At 45.8% G+C, this 23,124-nt stretch overlaps 1 protein-coding gene across 2 annotated transcripts in view; it reads left to right on the plus strand.

Annotated features, from left to right (window-relative positions):
* The window catches only part of vps50 (VPS50 subunit of EARP/GARPII complex), a 72,518-nt gene extending 50,299 nt beyond the window's left edge, over positions 1–22,219 (plus strand). For both annotated transcript variants that reach the window (XM_076044412.1, XM_076044413.1), the window contains 7 exons: positions 680–760; positions 12,290–12,438; positions 13,752–13,848; positions 14,639–14,797; positions 17,705–17,826; positions 20,223–20,412; positions 20,702–22,219. In XM_076044412.1, coding sequence (XP_075900527.1) covers positions 680–760; positions 12,290–12,438; positions 13,752–13,848; positions 14,639–14,797; positions 17,705–17,826; positions 20,223–20,412; positions 20,702–20,821 — 918 coding nt within the window. In that variant the 3' untranslated portion in view covers positions 20,822–22,219. The remainder of the gene's footprint in view (positions 1–679; positions 761–12,289; positions 12,439–13,751; positions 13,849–14,638; positions 14,798–17,704; positions 17,827–20,222; positions 20,413–20,701) is intronic.
* Positions 22,220–23,124: the final 905 nt, after the last annotated feature.

Consider the following 23,124-nt stretch of genomic DNA (forward strand, 5'->3'; position numbering starts at 1 on the left):
TAAGAGCTGCTGACTGCAGCGGACCTTCGCTGTGCTGCCATTTCTATGCTTTTTCTTTTTCTTTTTTTTTTTCTCTCTCATTCAAGACCCATAAGATGTGTTGGACTCAACCTCCTCCCCTTCGTCGTCCTCCTCCTTTTCCTCCTCCTTCTGCTCCTCTTCATTCCCTTCCTCTTCCTCCCGATGCTCCTCCTCCTCCTCCTCCACCTCCACCTCCATTCTTCTCTTTGTCTTCCTCTTCCTCTTTCTAATGATTCTTCTTCCTTCTCCTCCCTGGTTTCTCCTTCTTACCCTCAACCCTTTCCTCCTCCTCATTCTCCTTTCCCCCTTCCTCCTCCTCTTCCTCTTGATTCTTCTTCCTCTTCCTCCTCTTCCTCCCTAGTTCCTCCTCTTCCTCTTGATCTTACCCCTCCTACTGCATCTCCCCTTCGTCCTATTCCTCCTCCCCTCTTCCTCCTCCTCTTCTTCCTCGTCTCTGATTAGGGCCAACTTCACCAAAAGCAGGGAGTTTAAATTCTCTTGTGTCTCTTGTGTGAGACGAGAGCAGACGATGCTCCGTATGTTGTGACAGTGAAAGCAGACAGTTGGTGTTGACTGTGTGTGTGTGTGTGTGTGTGTGTGTGTGTGTGTGTGTGTGTGTGTGTGTGTGTGTGTGTGTGTGTGTGTGTGTGTGTTGCAGTATGAGTCATCCGGCCTGGGCCTGATAAGCAGCAGACTGAGGACCACCCTCAACCGGATCCAGGAGAATCTCATCGACACGGTAGGAGCGCCGCCTCCTTCTCCTCCGTCTCGCTCTCGTCTTCCAGCCTCTCACTTTTTTTTCCATCAGCCCCTTTTCCGATAGCCCGTCTCATCCCTCAAACACTTTTCTCTCCCATTTTTATGCCTCCATTTTTTCCTTCTTTTTTGTTTTTTTCTCCTGCCCGTCCGTCTGCACCAAATGAGAGCCCTCTGGGGCCACCGGGGGGCCCCGCGTTGCCACGAAATGCATTACGGGTCATTATGTGTCCAGGGGCCGCTGCCACGTCCGTGCACCTCTCTGCCTTTTAAGTGAACACACTGGAGGCTGATGTGTGTGTTATTCCATTAGCCTCAATCAGCCACCGCCTCACTGCGCTGACAATTAGCCTGCTGCTGCTGCTGCTACGGCGGCGGCGGCGGCGGCAGGAGCAACGTGCACTCTGCACACTCTGCCGTGACATTAGAGCCGTCCACATCCTGCCTCCTCCATTACACCATCATCTCCATACCGGACAGCTCCTCTCTGGCCTCAGCTCTGCCATAATATGGGATACACAAACAAACAAACAAAAAAGTGAAACTTTTTTGTTTGTTTGTACTTGTGCTGAAGTGCAGCGAGTGAAAAACATCTCAGTTCTCATTGTGTCACATCTAATGGGATGTATATTAGCGTGAATGAAATATAAGTGTGTAGCTGTACCTCATGATCATCAGATTATATATTAATGTGAGGAGCAGGTCCAGCCTATTAAAGTTATGCGCCGCCAGATTAGGGCTCTGTAGGTCAAATTGCAAGGAAACAGGATGTTGAAAAGAAACAAAACAAACAACAGCCACTAGGGGGCGTCTTTGAGTTCATCGACAAGCCTTGAGAGACGCCAGTTTTGGGGCAGGTAGGACCTCTCATGAGTTAAAAACCAAAAAAAAGAAAGAATCGTGCAGATCAGTTTGCTGTGGTGCCCCCTGGAGTAAGCAGCTGGAATGGTTTGCGACGACATAATAAAAGTATGTGAAAACGGTCAAAATAATCATGGCGCACAATCATGGCACATTGTGATTGATTTATTAAATCTATGTATACACACACACACATACATATATATATATATATATACATATATATATATATATATATATATATATAAACATATATATATATATATATATATATATATATATATATATATATATATATATATATATATATATATATGTATATAATGTGATATGCATGCACGTACGTGTGCAAATCCCCGAGACAAGGGCAGATCTGGGCTTTTATCCCCCCGAGCCTGCAGCTGCATTATTGGAAAACGTGCTAATATTGTCTGTGCGCTGTCGAATTACATTTCCATCATATGTCGCCGCGTGTGCGTCCTGGAGGAGTCAATCAGCCGTGGAAATGAAGGAGAAAATGTATTCTGGCCCTTGCTCAGGCTCAGGCTCACATTTAAATTCTCATATTTTTTTGGGTGAGAGGCAGCGAGGACTGAAGCTAAATATGCCGTTTAATGGCTTTATTTACTTATTATATTCAGATGTGGGGGCAGGGTTTCTGTGTCACGAGCAACAGTAGAAGAAGAAGGTATTTGTTTTGTATGTCAACTTTGTGTTGATCTTCCCAAAAACACAGAACTCTTTTTCCTCTTCAGCCCTTTTAGCTCGACACGCTAAAACTGTCGATCCCGTTGTACGTCAGCGTCTCTTTTACAAAACTGGATGTTTTGTTTTCCACGTGGGTGCTGAGCTGCGCTCCGTTGACGGCGAAGCAAATTAGGCGGCTCGGCGGGAAGGAAAGAGATGAAAGCGGAGAGCAGTGGCTGGAGGCCGGGGTTGCTGCTCGCTGATGCTGCCGCTTGTTTTTTGGCCCGCAGGCTGTCTGTTGGTAATTGTCTGGCTCGGTGGAGAATATGTTTATCTGCTTTCTGGTGCGAGATAGAGACACACACACACAACAACAACAACAACAACTACTACTCCGCGGAGAATGTGTGCACGTGTCGTCGGGCCTGAACGTGGCAGTTTTGTAATTGCGTCGTCTTTGATTTAGCGGATGGCTGAAGCTTCCAGTCGACTTTCTTCTTCCTCCTTCTTTCTTCTTTCTTGCTTCTTCTTCTGTGAAATCTCACTGCTGGTCAAATGCCTCACCTGCTGTCAGTACTGGTGGGCGATACTGGGGATCTTGGTATTAATTCGATACCAAGTAAATACAGAGCTAGTATCGCCACTACCAATAACCATACAATACAATACAATACAATACTTTTTTATCTTCTGGCTAAATTGATGACATTTTTGTGACGTTATCAGTTGATTTTCATTCATATTTCTCATCAAACAAAGGTTTTAGGAGAAAAAAAAATGTTTTCTAACAGAATGTATTAAATGTTACAACATTCAATTTCTGTAAATCGAATAATAGACATTGATTAAGGTAAGTACATGTGACTTGAACGTTACATCTTCATTGCACAACTGTGGCTCAGTTGGTAGAGGCTGCGAATTGATGATCAATGGGTTGGCGGTTCAAATCGTGGCTCCAACTGTCCACATGCTGATGTGTCCTTGGACAGGACTGAACCCTAATTGCTCCCAATGGGACAAGGCAGCACCTTGCATGGCAGCAGCCATTGCAAGGCGTATGAATGTGTGTGTGAATGGGTGAATGAGAGGCCAATGTACAGCACTTTGGGGGACCGTGAAGGTGCTGGAAAAAGCGCTATTATAAGTGCAGTCCATTTACCATTACTTCAGGAACAGTGGAGGAATCTTTGTCACTGATTCCAGTAACAGGTACTAGAATTTCATCACAGATGATTCAAGATCAGGATACTTGAGGCCGCTTCGGTTCTTTCTGGTGATCCCAGTCACATCAATAGTGCAGAAGTTGCAGTCAGTGACATGGTTTGTCGGCTCTCTCCAAACCATGGGGATTCCAAAATTCAGACAGACTTCGTGACTTGCATACTATGCTATGTGTGGCGCCCAACCTGTGTCCTGGTCACCAAGTTTAATACCAAAATAAGCATGGTAAGCATGCTTTATGAAACTTGCAACTAGATTCCTGTTGGAACAATGGTGTATTCACTGCAGATGTAGCAGAATATGTCACGCTTAATTTTACAAGATCAAAGCCATGTAAACAATAAATTTGGTGTTGACCAGTGTTATCATTGTGGTAAAACAGATTTTAGGCCAAGAGATAATAACTAAGTACAATATGAAATTATTTGATAGAATAGAATAGAATAGTTGTACTTTATTGATCCCAAATTGGGAAACTACACAACAATACAAAAAATAAACTATACAAGAGCAGTGCACACCATAAAAGTAATACAGTCATTTCTCTTTTACTACACACACAATCATTTAAGAATTGAAGTTTTGTTATTTTGCACCAAAGTCACTGGTGCAAAATAACAACAACAACAACAAACAAAAACATAAACCGAACTATTCATTTCTCTCTCGGGTCTTGCCTTTTACTTTCTTCCCCTTCTTTTGTTTTTCGAAATTGTCTGTCTGATATCCCCTGGGTTCTTCTGTACAAAGAAATGCCCCCCTTCCCTCACACACACACACACACACACACACACACACACACACACACACACACAAATCCTCCCAGGTTGGCAGCAGGGGTTTCACCTCATTTGTAAACACATTATAAAAGGTAATTGCGCACCGCATTTCAATTGAGCTTCCAAATCCTGGAGGTTTTCTCCCCCCGAGTCGCTGCAGCAGCCGGTGGATTGCTAAAAAAAAAAAAAACGGAGGTGGCGGTAATGACGGCGGCTCCCAAGTGGACGGCGGCCGCATCCCATCTCCAATCACCTCCCTCGTTTAGCCGCCGTCGCTCTTGATTACCTGCCTGAAATGCTCCGGACTGGGAATGTCCTCTGCAGGGAAAAGCTGGAGGGAATCTCAGGTCATCTGATAGGATTTATCTTTAGTCCCGCCCACCTTTTTAGTCCCGCCCTCCTCATCCCAGCAGCCCGCTGTGAGGCCCAGCGTTAGCTAACGATCTTCTCCGACGAGTTAGATAGACCGTCGGAAAAACCAACGACTCACCCGCTGAACCTGACTGAAGCTGAACGGCCCTCACACATACTAAGCTCCACCCTCCCCGGGTGAACACCCCCGGAGTTGGCCGATGACTCACTCCTGCTGCTTCCTGCTTCGGGCGCCCGGCAGGAAGTTGCATGCTCGTAATCGTCTTAGCAGTCACTCTGCGTCGCCATCGGGCTCAAACGGGAATCCTTGTCCGCATTGTTTCCCTTATCGAGATCAGAGTCGGCTGACTCAGTCACTCAGACGACTGAGTCAGTCACCACAACTCGCCGTCGGCGGGTGGAGGTTGCACGCCGGCGACCTCTCGGCCACATCGACTTCAGCAGAGACGGCCGAAGATCCCGAGAACCAGCAGTGACTCACCAACCTTTCGCTTCTCCTCAGACTCATCCTCTCCTCCTCCTCCACCTCCCTTCTTGTCCTGTCCTCCTTGTTCTTCTCCACCTCTTCTCTCCTCCTTCTCAATCCCCCTCTTCCATCTCTTCCTTTTCTTCCTCCCCCTCCTCTACCTCTTCCTTCTCCTCCTCTCTCCTCTCCTCCTACTCCTCCTCTGCACCTCCCCCCTTCTTACTCCTCCTTCTCCTCCCTCTCCCACTCCTCTTCCTCCTCCCGCTACTTCTCCTCCTTCTCCATCCTTCTCTTCCTCTGTCTGTTCATCCCATCATCATCATTGAAAAACCTCTAATCTCGCGGTGCAAACTGAGATCCAGCCAGGTATTTGCTGTTGGATCTTGGAGCTGGAACCTCCTTCCGGACCGAGGTAGAGGGCGGGGGAATTCTCCCCCCCTCCCTCTCAGATACACATGGCCGTCTGTGGAAAATGTCACCAGCTGTCAGTCTTCGTGAGGTTTGTCATCCGAGAGCAGCAAAAGTAAACACCAGGTCCCACTGCTTCGGCGTACGTCTGCTAGTCTTCCAGCTGCTGCTGGCAGACCGGCTCTGTTCTGAAATCCACCAAAAAATACTCCAAGAATTTGGACGAGCGGAGCTCTGGTGGCGCCCCCTAGATCACACCAGTGGAATCACAGTTCCTGCGAAGTATCAGATCAGCGCTACATCATCAGACCTGCAACTCTGACATTAACAGACACCGTCTGGGTGTTATTGTTCTTTCTGACAACCTGTAGCTTAGCGCTAGTCCCCTTAGCTCTGTCCCGCTGCCTTCGTCTGATTGGCTGGGATGGCTGAGACACACACCTCCGCCACCACCTTTATCACCAGAGGTCAGCACTGTTTGATGGGATTCTTGATCATAATTCAACCCCACAGCAGTCGTTTAAACCCTTTTCATACTCCCTCCACTTCCTGCCGGAGCCCCTCCTCTTCCTGTTTCCCCAGCTCCCCTATAGCTCTTGGCTCCGCCCCCTCCAGACCGATCTGGACTGATCCGGCGGTAGGTAGGAAGGAAGGAAGGACGGAAGCAAGGAAGGAAGGTGGTGTCATGTGAAGATAAACGGAGCTCCCTGATGGGATCCAGGTTTTTCCAGACCCAGTCAGTGACAGGGAGGGCGCTTTGCTTTCTTTTCTGCTGGGCTGTGATTGGCCAATGAGTCTCTGTGGGCATCATCAGTCAGTCAGTCAGTGAAGATGGAGAGATCAGCAGCTCCTGGCCGACCAGAGGTGATTACAGAATTATGTGGCTGGAGGCCGAGATCACTCAACCTTCACTGAAGTTACTTGAAGCTGCTTCTCTCTTCTATTTTTTGTATTTATTCCTTTTTTCCAAAAACCCGTTTGGCTGCCATGAACCTGGATGGAGGTCTGGACCAAACTGTCTAAACCCCAAATGAATAAAGAAGTTGTGACTGAGAATTCGAGGAACTGAGATCTCAGCAGCCAAAACAAACTTTGAAACTTTGTTCTGCCACATTGATCTTATTTCAGCCATTTTCACCGCTGCTCACTTTTGCATGAAGGTCGACTTAAAAAAAAAAAGAAAAAAAATATATACACACACATATATATATATATATATATATATATATATATATATATAAAACCAAAAAACCAAAAAACTCAGTTCCTGCATTTTTGATGGTCAGCGTCGCGACTCCATCTTGGTTTGATTTTGCCGCTGATGTTGGATCCAGCAGAACGGAGACGTGGACCACAGTCGGTGTCCTTCAGTTTTAGTCCAACTCTGGACTAAAGTTCTCCTGGGGGTTAATCCTAACCCAGATATTCAGGTACAAGCAGCTGATTTTTCAAAAAGGATTCATTAATTTGAAATGTGTGGGCTGGAACCGTCCACAACCCTTTAAATCTCTTTAAAGCGCTGATTGCCCCCCCCGCAGAGTTCATCTGAGTGATCAGTCTTGAGGCAGATTGGTGGGTGGGGCTTAAGAGGAAACAGCATGGCGAGTTGGAAGGCGGCACTTCCTGTCGGTGTCTACAAAGTTTAGGAGGTGAATTTACTGTGAAATCATTAGCGGAAAAACTTTATTCAATGAGCCTTTTCTCTTGCAGCTGTTCTTCAGGGATTTTTCCCTCCAGCTGTCTTCTCCTCCTCCACCTCCTCCTATGCCTCCTCCTCCTCTTTCTTCTGCTCCCTCTTCTTCTCCTCCTCCTCTTCCCCCCTCCTCACATCCTCCTTTATCTCCTCCCCCTCCATCTCCTCCTGGTTCTCCTCCTCTGTCTTCACCTCCTCTTCATCCTCCACCTTCACCACCTATGCCTTCTCATCTCCACCACCTCCTCCTCGTCCTTCTCCTCTGCCTCCTCCTCCTCCTCTTCCGGCTGATGCTGTTAGTATTGAGCGGAGCCTCGTTCAGCCTCCATCAAACCGGCCATTGTCCCTCTGAAACCTGTGCAGACAACAGGAAACATTAGCAGGAGACATAAAAGAAATGGAAAAAAACAGACCAGAGCGGCAGCACTTTATGGTTGAGGGTTCTTTATTTTCCCACCGCTGTAGGAAGCTGCTTTGTCCTGCCTCACTAACCTGAGAGACACTTTTTGCCTGAATGAAAGTTTTTTATTTTTTTCCTCTCCACTGTTTTCAAATGTTTCCAGCGTCGCTACGAACCCTAAACAAAAAATTTGTGTCAGCTCGTCGTGTCGTCTCAGAGATCTTCTCATGTCCTGGTTGATAATCCCAGCAGGAGGCTGGAGTGATGAGTGACGAGGTGTGGAGGGGTCAGAGTGGCCTGGTTGAGGAGGGAGGAGAGAAAACATGATGTTTTAATGGCTCATTGTGAGAAGAGCCACTTCAGCTGAGCAACAGCAGCACCAGCTAATTAAAAACCCTGCTGGAGGCTGGAGGTTCTTCATCCTCTTCCTCCTCCTCTTCTTCTTCTCCTTCTTCTCCTTCTCCTCTTCCTCTCCTCCCCCTCCATCTTCACCTCCACCTCCTCCTCCTCTCCTCCCCCTCCATCTTTACCTTCTCCTCTTCCACCTCTTCATCTCCTCCTCCTTCTCCTCTTTCTCCCCCTCCTCCTTCTCCCCCTCGTCCTCCTCCACTTCTGCCACCACCTTCTTCTTGTCCTCACTTCCTTGTCCTCCACCTCCTTCCTACTGCCTCCTCCTCCTCCGTCTCCTCCACCACCGCCGCCTCCTCATCATCATCACCCTCCTCCTTCTCCACTTCCTTCTCCTCTTCTTCTTCCTCCTTATCTCTTCTTCTTCCTCCACCTCTTCCTCTCCTCCTGCATCTTCTCCTCATCCACTACCACCACCACCACCTCCTCCTCCACCTCCTCCCCCTCTTCTCCTTCGTGCTGCTGAGCCTTCACACACCCACACAGATGTTCCTCAGCCAAGCCAATTAATTTTTGCATCAAGTGTTTAAAGTGTTTGGAGAGAAAAAAACCGGAGTGAGATGCTCACTGTAGATTAAGCCAATTTACAAGATGAAGACGAGGACACGATAGCAGCTGCTTGATTCTCCAGAGGAAGAACATGAACCTTCGTCATGCAGTCGACAGCAGAAAAAAAAGGAGAAAAACAGCAGAAAGTGACTCTGAACTGATGATGTTCATTAATCAGCGTTTTTTTCTTCTCTCTCTCTCACACACTGTTTAATTTGCTTGTTTAGTTTAGTTTTATTTTTGTTTTGGCTCCGTCGTCACGCTTAAATGTCACCATAATCTTTTTCACCCCCGTGTATTTAAGAATTAATTCATTAATTAGAATTAATTCAACACCTCCTATTTGTTTTTGTTGTTTTTGCAAGAGTAAATCAGCTTGTAGATTGTTTTTCCTCTGCCTTCGTTCAGCTTGAGGAGGCGACGGAATCGTCTGCTGCAGCTCCTGACCTCGCCCAGTCATTAGTGTTGAATTCCTCTTGAGCGCCCCCTGGGTGAACTGCAGCCAGTTTGGACACAGAGAGCGGCCAAACTCCCATTAAAACAAGCAAACAAACAAACAAACTGTGGCCAAACTGCAGACAACCAGCTGCCGTTGCTATAGAAACAAAACGGAGCCATTTCCTTCCGTCACTCCTCCCTCTCTCTCTCTCTCTCTCTCTCGCTCTCTCCCTCCCTCCCTCTCTCTCGTTCGCCCTTCCTCCATTTGCACGAAACTCGCTGAGACAAAGTCGTCCGTTGTTTGCAATCGAAGTGTCCAGAGGTGGAAAAAAAGGAAAAGAAAATGAAAAATGAGCCGGAATATTTTCCAACTTCCAATTGGGCCAAATGAAAGCCGGGCCTGTTTCTGAGGAAGCGGCGAGTGGCGGTGATGATGGATGAGTGTCTGCTGAGTGTCGACTTTTTTTTTTGCTCTCCACCAAGAATGTTAAAAAAAAAAAATTAATTAACCTGAGAGTTTCTTTATTGGCTCTTTATTCATTTTATTTTTCACTCATACGTAAAAAAACAACAACCTGATGAACAAATTTCCCCTCCGTCATCAACACCAGCTGTTATTTCCAGCAAATTAATGCTGGATTTTCTTTTTTTTTTACTGGCTGGCAGGTGTGACGACGGCGTGTTTGAGAATATTTCCAAAAAAAAAAACAAAAAACATTTTTCTTCCCCGTCGTGAATCCTGCTGCTCTCATCTCCAGGAAAGCGTCAGTGGCCGTCGCTTCGGCTGATTGACTCCTCGTCTCTCTGCAGCTCCAGAACCTCCCGATGTCTTCGGCAGGCGCTGGAGATGCATCAGGTGACGCCATGTGACCCCACCACTCCCCCGCCCTCACACCCCAGCTATAAGTCACGTCACCGTGGGACTTTCTTTCCAATCTGGCTAAAGTCTCGATCCAGTATGATTTCCGACCTGGTGCCTCCTGCTTTATATTTTTCCGTCCTCAGAAGTTGGCAAAAAAAAAAAAAGAAAAAACCCAGCAACAAGAATAACAATAGTAAATAAAATGCATGAAATCTTAAATGTCACGGCTGCTGTTTTTCAAGCTGGAGACTCGTGCGCGGCGACTGTTGACGCTGCAGGGCCTCCGTCAGTGAAGTCTGGCCCCCTGCTGGCCGGCTAAAAATACACCAAAGAGACTCCAGAGTGACGCAACAGCCCTTTCATACTTCATTTAAAAAAAAAAAAATAGTCTTAATTTTGTTAAGTTTGACTTTTCTTGATGTGCGAAGTTGACGTGAATTCCGTCCCGGCACTCCGACTCTGGCAGTGGCTCAGCGCTTCGCTGGCCGGCAGGAAAGAAATTTATGCCGCACGCGTGAAAACTCTCTCCCCTGGGTCGCTTTTGCACAGCCGTGAATCTTAAGCTGAAAGTGTTTCCTGCTGTGAAAACTGCTGTGAACTGCATGGAAGATGACCTCTCTCGTCTTTCTGACAGTACTTCTTCAAAAATCTGCAACATTTTATGCAGTTCTTGGCCCCCGTCCGAACTCGACTTGGTGCTCTGAGGCAATTTTTCTTCTCGCGAGTCACAAATTCGAAAGATTTGTTTCATAATTTGCAAAAGATGTTTGGCCCAGAAAAAACATTCATCAATTCCAATAATTTTTTTCCAAGAAAATAAAAGTTAAGAAGCCCTAAAATAAACTTCTTTTTTTTTTTTAAGTCTGAACTTGGCAAAAACAGGATTTTTTTCAGCAAGAGAATCTGATGGGAGGGATTACTTTAAAATTGGAGGAGGTGCTAATGTGACAAATGTAGGCGAGCTCCATCATGTGTCGTCTGATCCCACCTGGAATCCTCTAAAAAAACAACGCCCAGAAGCTCAGCACTTGCTCCATCATCCATCAGCTTCTTCTTCTTCTACTTCTTCTCTCTTCAGCTTTCACCACTTTCTCGTTGTCAAGTCTTTGGGGCGGGGGGGTTAATTGAACAAACGAAGAAGAAGAAGAAGTTCACTAACATCACGTTTTGCTTTTTTTGTTTATTCGATTAAAGTGTTTTCTTTGGCGTCGTCCATATGGAAGCAGTTCCTCCCTCTACTGCAGAAAAATGCATCGGTCACTCATTTATCTTCTGCGATAAGGTTTTTTTTCTTTATTTAAAGGCTGATAATGTTGTTTTTTATCTGGCGGCGTTGACGCTTTGATGGACTGCAGGTTGCGGGGAGGTCGGCCACTTCCTAAGGCACTTTTCCAGTCTCGGAAACTGTTGTTGTTTTTCCACCGAGAGATGTTTTAAAACTTACACATTTGTCTCAAATTCACACTTGCTAGGCACACACAGGTTGTTGATTTTTAATTTTTGGAGCTTCACTTCTTTTCTGCTTTAATCAAACCACTGACCTCCTTTAAAAAAAACAAACAAAAGCACTGTGAGCTCTGGAACAGAGTTGCACGGTGTGAGTGCACGGTGTTAGTGTGCGGAGCGCTGCAGCACTAATAGCTGCTCCCACTCTCTCTTCACCTGTGTGATTACTATTGATCAGCAGCAGCCTGTTCTCCTCTCAGAGGAGGTTTGGAGCTTCTCATGCTGATGAGAAACATGGAGCATTTTTCCTTTTGTCGGAGGTGATATATATATATATATATATATATACATACATATACACACAAACACACACACACACACACACACACATATATATACATATGTATGTATATATATATATATATATATATATATATATATATATATATATATATATATATATATATATATATATATGTATACAGGTACTACCCAGAAAATTAGAATATCCTGAAAAGGTTGCTGTATTTCTGCAATTCAACTTAAAAGGTGAATTTGACATATTATATAAACAAATAATATGCAAATCAATATATTTCAAGTTTTTATTTCTTTGGATTTTGCTGATCAGGTCTCAAATTTTATAATAATTTTCTGAGTTTGTGGCTGAAAATCTTATGTGTGTGTGTGTGTTTTGGTGACAACACAATGTTCCATCTTCACATTATAAATGCAACACAATTTTTTTTTTGTCTTTATTTGATACGCCTGCTCTTCGGTCATTTGCTTTTCATTTAAATCCCCTCTGTTAAATTCTAAGATGTGCTGGTCCATGAAAGTGGCCAGAAAAAAAAGTTTTTAAAAAATGCAGTGAAACACCAGAGATGGATGTTTGATTTTTTTCTTTGCTTTTTTTCCCCAGGAGGCCGTGGGAGAGAACCTGGGGGTCCACGGGCCGGCGGAGGACAGGAAGGAGAAGGTCCCCAGTCCCCACCTCAGCCAGATGGTGGTGCTCACCCACAGTGGGACTCTGTTTGGCCTGGCTCAGAGGGTGGTGGCCACCGAGTCTCTGTAAGTCCTTCCACCAATCAGCACTCAGCGCTCTGATCTTTCATCCGCCTCTTCCGGCAGCTCTGCTCCTCTGAAGCTCCTCCAAGTGGCTCCTCAACTTCACCTGCATGGTTCCTGCTCTGTAGTCTAGTACGTCCATCTTGAAAAAAAAAAAAAGCCCCAGTCTGGATGGTTTTCAGTCAGGTACAGTTAGCTGACTGAGCTGCTATTCAGTACTACAGAAGAAGATGAGGAGGAAGTGATGACAGCTGAGGATGTTAATGCACTATAGAGTGTGTGTGTGTGTGTGTGTGTGTGTGTGTGTGTGTGTCCTGTTATTTCCTGCTTTGCATGTGACATAGTGGTGGTCCAATCATCGTATAGGATTTTTTTTTTTGAAGAAGAAGAAGAAGAAGAATTTTTTTTTACATTTTTTTGAATGGATTTAATCTGTTCTGGCTTGCCCTCAATGAAAACACGGAACAAATCCAATGGATTTTGGGGAAAAAAAACATCCCATTTGGCGACGGCGGACACAAACGCCAACCTGATTACACACTTTCAGTCTCCGCCTGCAGGCAAACAAACCCTCCACGTCTTTCATCCCTTTCGTCAATTAGCAGATACGTATTTCCGCCACAGAGGGCGCCAGTTCCCAGATCAGGAATCCATTCTGTGTTGTAGAGTGAATGTTGTTTTTATTTGTTCGTGCGTTTTTGAACCACAGCGCCGCGTCAGAACATTTTCCCAAGGTCACAGAAAGGTCATTCCTTGCTCCGCTGTCAATTAGATTGTGTTTTTTCCTTCTCCTTTCGCTATAGTCACACAATTCTCTCCACTTGTGCCAGTTATGTGCCTGTTATGTGCTGTGCATAATTTTCTAATGGAGTCACGCTATCAGCTCCTCTCTCACCGTGAAGAGGGTCTGGGGCGTGCGAGTGTGTTTTTTTTTTTTTTTTTTCCATCACTCACAATGGCATCCACCAAATGATGAAGAAAATATTTCTTACTACCTGTTGCTTCTGTTGCAGTGGCTTCAGTCAATCTGTTTCATATTTTCTCTGCTTGACAACAAGAACAAATTGTTTTTGTTTTTTTCTTTCCTCTTTTTTTGTTACTATTTAGGTTTCTGCTGCACAGCATCCTGACAGACTGGCTGTAAAAAAACAACAAAAAAACAATATCATCCACTTTCAATCTTTATTCTCTGTCTTACTGCAGAAATAAAAACAAATCTTGCAGATTTTTCCTGATCAAACTGGATCACTCACAGTGCCTACTTCCTCTACCCCCCCCCCACCCCCCCCCCCCCCATGCCCTCTCCCCGACTCCAGTGTGTTTCTGGCCGAGCAGTTTGAGTCCCTGCAGTCTCACCTGGACGCCATGATGCCGGCTGCCAAGAAGCCCTTCCTGCAGCAGTTCTACTCCCAGGTAACACTTCCACGGCTCCTCGTTCTCTCTTCTGTCCTGCCGCGAAATTACACCTAATTACATTTAACGGCTTTGCAATTTGCACGCCTGCTAATCAGCATAATTTACCTCGGCGCTCTTCCCTTCCCTGCATTAGCCACCATTTAAAGACTCGCCAAACGTGCAACGCTTACCTGAAAACTGCTTTTTGGAGCTTTGCAGGCGTGTGTGTGTGTCTGGTTTCAGATAGTTGTAAACAAAAAAAACCATGCGTTTGATCGTTTGGGCCAGCAGGAGCCGCCAAAGTTGGTTGCAAAGAGGCTAAAATTCACGTATACTGACACAAACTGGTTACAATGTTTCTGTTGGCCTGAAATTCATCCAATTGGCCAGTTGTGGGTGTGGCTACAGTTTAGCAGCCCACTACTGGTTGGCAGATCTTGAGGAGGAAGGGGGAGGGGCACATTCAGAACTCACGCTTCAATCACTGCTCACCTCCCGGTTGAGCATCGACCACACACATACAAATATGGAATCTTCCGTGTTTCAATACGGACGGGCTGACCTTCATGTGGCACCGCTGACCATGAAACCAACCTCTATGCTTCATAACCTGTGGGTGATGTCACTCTGACTCCGCCTACCTTAATGGAGGGTCAATGGCGAGAAGTTGTTGGAAGAAACCCAGTTTGCAGTATCTCATTTACTCCCAAACATCTGCATGGAGGGAAAAAAATGCCTCAGATAGGCTTTTCTTCTTCTTCTTCTTCTTCTTCTTCTTCTTCTTCCACTTCTTCCTCTTCCTCCTCAGACGGTGTCGACGGCCAGCGAGCTGCGGAAGCCCATCTACTGGATGGTGGCGGCCAAGGCCATTGACTACGAACAGATGCTGCTGCTGATGGCCGGAGTGAAGTGGGACATCCGGGAGATCATGTCGCAGCACAACGTCTACGTGGACGTCCTGCTCAAGGTAACCGGGGGACAGAGCTTCTTACACGGACATCACGCTTCCAAATACCGCCCCCCCCCACCCTCCCATTGAAAATGAATTTAAAAAGTAATCGTTCCATCATTTCCTGTCATTGATGCACTTTGCGCGCTGAACATCAAAACCACGACGGGTCCTTTCATCTCCTGCAGCATCAATCTCTCAAGTGTATTTGTTTTGTTCCTTTTCCTTTTGACGTATGGGACCAGATCAAAACTGTTTCAATCTGTTTACTCTCCTTTCTTTTTGTTCCTACACTCTTCAGTATCTTCAGTACAGCAGCAGCACAGCAGAAACACGACAGGCAACAGCGTTTACGGGATTTCGCTCGCGTTGAATAATGATAATAATGGAAAACAAAATGTTGTCTTTGTCGTCGTGTTGTCATTTTTGTGTGCGAACCGCTCTTTAATGACCATTTAACCATCTGCTCCATTTCCATAAACTATTATCTTTCATTCTAAATGCCCTTTTGTCCCCCGTCGGCCTCGTCGGGGAATTCTTTGGGATCAATTATTCTGGACGGGATGAATTATTTACACGGCCGACAAGTGAGCCGAATGCAAATTTGCCGTCAAGAGTCGATGGCTGTGCCAAACGCCAGAGGCCCCACAGGATGCTTTTTTTTTTGCGACATTGAAGCGTTTTTATAGTGTTCAAATCCGTCTTTGAGGCTCCACAATCTGGATTGTTTTTTTTTTCCTCTCTTTTTTTTTTAAGTTCTCCATCGTGACATTAAAGTGTTTGGATTGATGTTAGATTCAGATCCATTTTTAAGAGCTCCGGTCTGGGTCATTTTTAGCTGTCCAGAGCACAAGCCAATCAGCATCCTCGAAGGGGAAGAGTTGAAGTTAGGAGGAGGTTTTTGTTGTTGTTGAATTATTTCAAATTAAATTCTCTGGTAAAAACTTATATTATGTATGTGTGTGTGCGTGTATGTATATATGTATATGTATATATACATATATATGTATATATATATATATATATATATATATATATATATATATATATATATATATATACATATATATATATATATATATATATATATATATATATACACACACACATATATATATATATATATATATATATATATATATATATATATATATATATATATATATATATATATATATATATATATATACATATATATATTATATGTATATTATATGTATATATATGTATTGTATTTGCTTTTTGTAATTCATCTCCAGCTTCAAATTCATTCATTCGTTCGCTCATTCATTCATTCATTCATTCATTCATTCATCTTCCGTACCCGCTTCTTCCCGAGCTCAGGGTCAAGGGGGTCTGCTGGAGCCTCTCCCAGCTGTCATAGGGCGAAGGCAGGGTGACACCCTGGACAAGTCGCCAGTTCATCGCAGGGCCAGTTTCAAATTCTTTAAAAAAAAAACCAAAAAACCAAAAAGTTCTCTTTGCTGCAACTTAGCCAAGCTAATTCGACACAGCGGCTAACCTGGCTAATTGCCTTCTTAGTGCTGCGCTCGTGTCCGCCTGATGGAGCGACTCAGCGACAATTACAGCTGCTGATCGTTCGACAGCGTCGCCGCTTCAGGGAGAACCGTGTCAGACGAGCTCTCTGCGCACACGGACGCCGGTGACGGCGGCCGCTGCGCTCGTTCCGCTTGGAAGGGTATTTTTTATTTATTTTTTTGTCATGCAGCAGCGCTCCGACTGGAATCTTTTATTCATGGACTCACTGGTTGATCACTGGCTGTTCAACAATGAGCGTTGATTTACATATAAAGTGGCGTGGAAATATGGCGTGCGACGGCCGCAAGAGCTACTCGCTCGACACAATGCCGCCGAGCCGCCAGGCGGGAGCTTATTGTGCGGACGGATGGCGTTTTTCCTCGTCGTCGTCTTCACGGGCTGAAGAATTAATCGTGACGTTAAAGTTCAGGTTCATTTTTTATTCTCACGCGAGATGCAGCTCAGGGGAGAAAAAAAAAAATAGCCATGGGTTGCTCATTTATCTACAGACCACAGCGGAAACATTCATCATGTGAACGTGTAAACGACCTTTCCGCGCTGCCACATGTTCTCCATAAACAGCAACATAATCAGAAGGTGATGATTTCATACATATTTGAGCGGGTGCATGCGCCGAAACATCTTCCTGGGGCACTTTTATTATATTTTGTTATTGTTTATTTTTTTTCTTTCTTCTGCTGGGCTGCTTAATGGTGACGTCCAGATTTAAAGCGGCCAGTCTGGAACATTTTACACGGAGACAACGGCAGGCTGCCCTATCGGCTGTAAGCAGCCGGACTACTGTGAAAGTCATGGAAACGCAGATAAATATGGAAAAATAGATGAATATCTTCTTGGCTGCTGTGCACTTTTCCACCACTAAATCCAACACACTGGGCCTTTAAAGAACCTCGACCCCTTTATTTATTTATTTGTTTGTTGACTTTTAATAATTTGGAGGAATATACATGTTTGTGATTAATTTATTCAGTTCTTAATTTTAAATGACTTGCAGATGATTGAGTCCTAAATTTCTGCTCTTGAGTTAATCAGAAATGTTAATCATCTTAAGAGAGTCACGTTTTTACTGAACTTTTTCTTTCCATTCTCGATGTCTGATGATTAATTGTTATTTTTTAAAATGCAGTTTCTGTTTTAAATGCCGTGTGGTTGGTTAATTACTGCATTTCAAGATCTTCCTCTCAGCACCTTTCCGATTGACCATTATTCTGACCACGATTGTTATCATTATTATCGTGACATTGTAATGAAAGGACTTGATAGGGATGAAACTTGAACTGATGTCTAACTGACCCTCTTCCCTCCTCCTCTTCCTCCTCTTCCTCCTCTACCTCCGTCATCTCCTCCTCCCTCTGCGGCTCCCAGGAGTTTGAGCAGTTCAACCAGCGGCTGGCCGACGTCTCCCGCCACGTTCGCATCCCGCTGGCCGTGTCCAACGTGCTGTGGGAGCACTGCATCCGCCTGGCCAACAGGACTCTGGTGGAAGGGTGAGCAGCTCTCGTCTCTTTTCAAGGGCTTATCTGTCTGTCTGTCTGTCTGTCTGTCTGCAGCCAAAAAACACCCTCCTTCTTCTGTTCCTGCTTCTAAAATCTCCGGGAGCTTTTAATCCGACTTTAAGGTTGAGCGAATGAAAATGTATTATTTTCAATTTGTTAAAGTGTCCTAGTGGAGGAGGAAGATGATGATGATGATGATGATGATGATGATGTTGATGTTGAGGTAGTACTTGCTTGTTTAGTCATTATCAAAGTGCTTTTGCCTAAAAGCATCCGGAGCTTTGCAGTAGAAACTCGTGCTCGGCTCCTCGCGCTGACATTCGCTGTGCTTGGAAGCAAAAAGCTGTGAGCTTGTAAACGTCCTTTCCCACGGATGTTCGTTTCATAAGTGATGGGGAAAATAATCTCTAAACTTTGATAATGACTCGCTCAATTAGCGGGAACGTGTGAGGAAAAAGTTTATTTCTACCAGAAAACAGTGCAGCTGCTGCTGCTGCTGCTGCTGCTGCTGCTGCTGGTGTGCAGGGAGGTGCAGCAGAGTTCTCCCAGTGATCATCCTTCTGTTGAACCATCTGGGCCCGTTGGAAAATCAACGGAGTGCCACCGCAGACACCCCCCCCCCCCCCACACACACACACACACACACACACACACACACACACACACACACACACACACACACACACACACACCTCCTTGAACCTGGTCGTCAGGGACAAACGGGGGAAATTATCTCCCGAACACCTGCGGGTCGGGTTGCCAGGTTCCTTCTCTGTAGCCCCCCCGCCCAAAAAAAAGGGAATCCTCTGAATTTCCTGCCGCCTCCTCCTGGTTGCTGACAGAGAACTGGACACGGTCCACTCACACTCATACTCACGCACGCACGCGCACACATGCACACACACACACACACACAGTGATGCACTTCAACACAGGTTTTATCATTTTGACAGCAACTTGTTGTCTTTTTGATTTTCCTTTCAGTCCATTCACGCCGTCTGTTCAGGGTGTCAGCGTGAAATGAGTTTTGCACATGAAACACTCTTCAGCTCAGCTGCGCCCTGGCTTGTATGGTATCGCAATACTCAGCAATAATTGGAAATGTAGCGATAATTTGTGTGTGTGTTGGGGGGGTGGGGGGAGGGGGGGGGTCCATTTTGTTATAACTAATTCCACTAAAAATACAGAAGAAGAAGGTGTCAGAGTGGAGAAGAAGTTGACTGAGTGCAACAGCAGAGAAAACAAAGTTGTGTGTACGTACCTGCCTCTGTGTGTGTGTGTGTGTGTGTGTGTGTGTGTGTGTGTGTGTGTGTGTGTGTGTGTGTGTTCTCTGCTCGTTAAGAGCTTCAGCTCAGCGGTCGAGAGAGAAAACATCCGGCTTCAAAGGGAAGGTGTGGAACTGCTGAACCTTCTCCAGTAGGCAAACAGTCCTATCAGAGCGCACGGGCACACACACACGCACGGGCACACACACACGCACGGGCACACAGACGCACGCGCGCGCGCGCGCACGCGCGCACACACACACACACAGTCGGCTGGCACACTTTGAAAGCCTCTTTATGTTTATTTGTTTGTTTGTACGCTGACTCACAAACGTTTTTTCCCCCTTTTAATTTAATTCCTCCGTCCAGCTGCAGTCCCTCCTCCTCCTCCTCCTCCTCCTCCTACTCCTCCTCCTCCAGAGACTCTCCTCCAGAGACTCTCAAACGATTCTCTCATCGGTTCACACGTCAAAGCTGCTGCAGGTCTGACAGGCAGACAAGGCTGGCGGAGAGAGTGTGTGTGTTTGTGTGTGTGTGTGTGTGTGTGTGTGTGTGTGTTTTTTATCGCCACCACCATCATCAGTGTTAAAACGCATATTCAGTGGTGCTTTCAGGGACCTACTGCTTCAATTATGTCGGCCGATTGCTCGTATCGTTTCTGCCTCATGCAGTTATGAAATTTAACTGTTGCTGTGTGTGTGTGTGTGTGTGTGTGTGTGTGTGTGTGTGTGTGTGTGTGTGTGTGTGTGAGAGAGAGAGAGAGAGAGAGACCCTCTCTTTCATGCACTCATGTCGAATCCTCCCCAGACCTCCAGAGGAAAGCATAGTTATCCTGATGTTTGCAGTCTCCTGCTGAAACTGAGGCTGGTTTGGACTCTGGGTCACATGACCGTGTTCCATATTTAATCAACAAGGCCAAATCATAATTGTCCCTCAGAATTCTTCAGGTTCCCACAGTAACATGTTTTTGTCTTAGCGCTGCCTCAAGGCTCCTCAGCTCCATGACAGGAGAACTTTCAGCTTCCTTGAATTGAGTAGAACCTTTTCGAACCTGTTGTAGACCCTCCACCTCCACCTCCACCTCACTCTCCTGCTCCTCTTGCCCTGTCTCCCGTCCTGCAGCTACGCCAACGTGAAGAAGTGCAGCAACGAGGGCCGGGCCCTGATGCAGCTGGACTTCCAGCAGTTCCTCATGAAGCTGGAGAAGCTGACGGACCTGCGGCCCGTCCCCGACAAGGAGTTTGTGGAGACCTACATCAAGGCCTACTACCTGACAGAGAACGACATGGAGCAGTTCATCAAGAACCACCGGGTGAGTTGGGCTGCAGCAGCGGCTGTAGAACCCCTCTAAGAACCCTTCAAAACCCCTCCAGAACCCTCTAGAAACGGTGTAGATCAGTTCAGAACCACTCCAGAACTCTCCAGAACCTTCCACTCTAGAACCCGCTGAGGTCCCTTCAGAACCCTCTGAACCCCTCCAGATCCCACCAGATCCCTCCAGATGCCTTCAGAACCCCTCGAGAACCACCTCAGACCTCTCCAGACACCTCCAGAACCCACCAGAACCTACCAGAACCCCTCACTGTGTCTCTCTCCTGCAGGAGTACTCCATGAAGCAGCTGGCCAACCTGGTCAACGTCTGCCTCGGCTCGCACATCAACAAGAAGGCCCGTCAGAAGCTGCTGGCGGCCATCGACGACATCGACCGACCCAAGAGATAGGTCCCTAAACATACCGTCCAGGTGGGCCTTCTTTTGCGTGGGTCCCCCTATTGGCGCTGGCGTGACGGTGCAGTCTGATAAACCTGCACGCTACACACACACACATCAGCTCAGCTCACAACTTCATCAACCGCTGCTTGACTCGTCGACCTTTGAGGTCACCTTCACCTTCGCGCACGTTTCATTTGCACTTTGCACACCATGGACGTGCGCCTCGGTCTCGCAGCCACGCAGCTACACAATACGCAGCTACACAACCCGTTGCTCACTTTGTTCGTTATGTGCAAAACTTTTAAAAAAACGCTGCTGAGAAATGAAGAGGAGGACGGGTCTTGAATCCCTGCGTTAGAAAGAAATCCCTGCATTTATCTGCTGAGACTGCCCCTCATGAACACCACTTAGCCCTGTGTTTACAGTCTGTTGTTGTCGCACGGTCAGGAGGAAGAAGTTAGGGTTTGATCTAACACGGGAGCCCGAAACAATCAATTCATTTAATTAATAATTTACTAAAAAAAAAATAAAAAGCAAACTCCAGGATGTCCAGGAAGGAGCAGAATTAGCCCTTTGTTTATAGCCTTCTGCTTCCAGTCAGATAAAACAACAAGAAGACAGCAACAGTCATCTGGTATCGATGTGCTCGACATCAAACAATTCCAAACCAAAACAAAATGGTAAATAGAAATTCTGTTCAATTGGCTGAAGTAAATCAACTTCGCTCCAGCTTGACGAGCTCTTCAAGTGCATACAGGAAGTGGGCATTTCTGACAGCTGTTTAACATTCGGGGCTGACAGCGATGTGATCAGCTGATCTTAGAATAATACAGACTGTAGCTGTATTCCATTAGCTTGAACTGCTTGTGTGTGTGTGTGTGTGTGTGTGTGTGTGTTTGCGTGCGGGTGTGTATGTGTGTGATCTCTGCCATCGCATCCTCCTGTGGGGTGGGGGGGGGGGGGTGCCTTTCGGAGCATCAGAGCATCTTTTGACCCCCCGTCCTCCTGCCCCCCCAGCCCAACCTAGACCCCCTCCTGCTATTTGGTGGGCACCAGAGGGGGGGGTTAAAAAAACAAAAACAAAAAAAAAAAAAAAACCCTAACCAATCAGAGCTTCTGTTGCAGCTTTGTATCTCGCCGTGCAGGAAGGAAAGAAAACTACAACAGTAAATGTGAATGTTTTTGAACGTCTGTATTTATTTCATCATTGCTTTCTTCTTTTTTTTCCTGTGCGTATTGTGTTGCATTTTTAGTAAATATATATAAATAAACGATGATAATTGCAGAAAATGAAATCGTCTGAAGAATCTGACGGCGGCGGTTACATTGAAGTCTGTTTGCAATCAGCTGCACTGTAGCGGGAAATCAATGTTGATTGTAACATAATAAACACTATTAACGCTGCAACCGTTCTGCTGTTTTCTTCGCCCGGCGTCCATCACTTCATCGTTTTTCAAATAAGTCTCGATCTTGATCAATCTGAGTTGGCGGAAACGAAAACATAAACGCTGCGATGTCGCTGGTCGTCATTAACGGGGGAAAAGAATGCCCCTCGGATGAGCCGCTGGCTGACTTCCTACTGCCACGTCCACTTCCTGCTGCCACGTCCACTTCCTGCTGCCACGTCCACTTCCTGCTGCCACGTCCACTTCCTGCTGTGGTGGCGGCCTGACGGAGGTGATGGATGTCGGTGGCAGCGGCTTTCATTTCCCGTCGCTGTAGCCGTTTTTCTTTATGAGCCCACATGTTTTATGTGATTCTGGTCCAATCTAAACAGCTTTTTATCATAATAAAAAAAAAACTATGACAACGTGGTCGGTGTGTTTTTTTTATTTTTTTATTGTCACATAAACAACATTTTGAATGAATTAATACTCTGTGATTGGTCCGAGAGGATTTGGCCGGTGCTCAATGTTGATGATATCTTTCGTGGTCGGAGATCTCTGCTCTGACTGATCCGTCTTCAAAAGCTCCCCTCCAAACACTGTTTCAGTTTTGCATGTCAATCAGGATCCTCAGAGTTTTATCCGTGTTGTATGTATGTATGTGAGTGTGTGATTCCGTTTTACAGGTGTCTTTCCCACCAGATGGATGTGTGAGTGAGACTGTTGGCAGGGTGGAAAGTCCACCTTGTCTCTTTCACGAAAGACAAATAAAGCTACTTTGACAATCTGTCCCACATCTGGAGTGTCGAACTGGAGGGGGCGTGGTCAACCTTCTGAGGAAGATGGAAGGAATCTGCGTATTTAAAAATTTCAACTCGCCTGATACATATGTATAGACACTGGATCTCAAGAAGGTTCTAAGAAGAG

The sequence above is a fragment of the Nelusetta ayraudi genome, unplaced genomic scaffold (assembly GCF_046127955.1).
Source record: "Nelusetta ayraudi isolate G7.1 ecotype Tasmania unplaced genomic scaffold, CSIRO-AGI_Nayr_v1 ptg000079l, whole genome shotgun sequence".
Classification (NCBI taxonomy): Eukaryota; Metazoa; Chordata; class Actinopteri; order Tetraodontiformes; family Monacanthidae; genus Nelusetta; species Nelusetta ayraudi.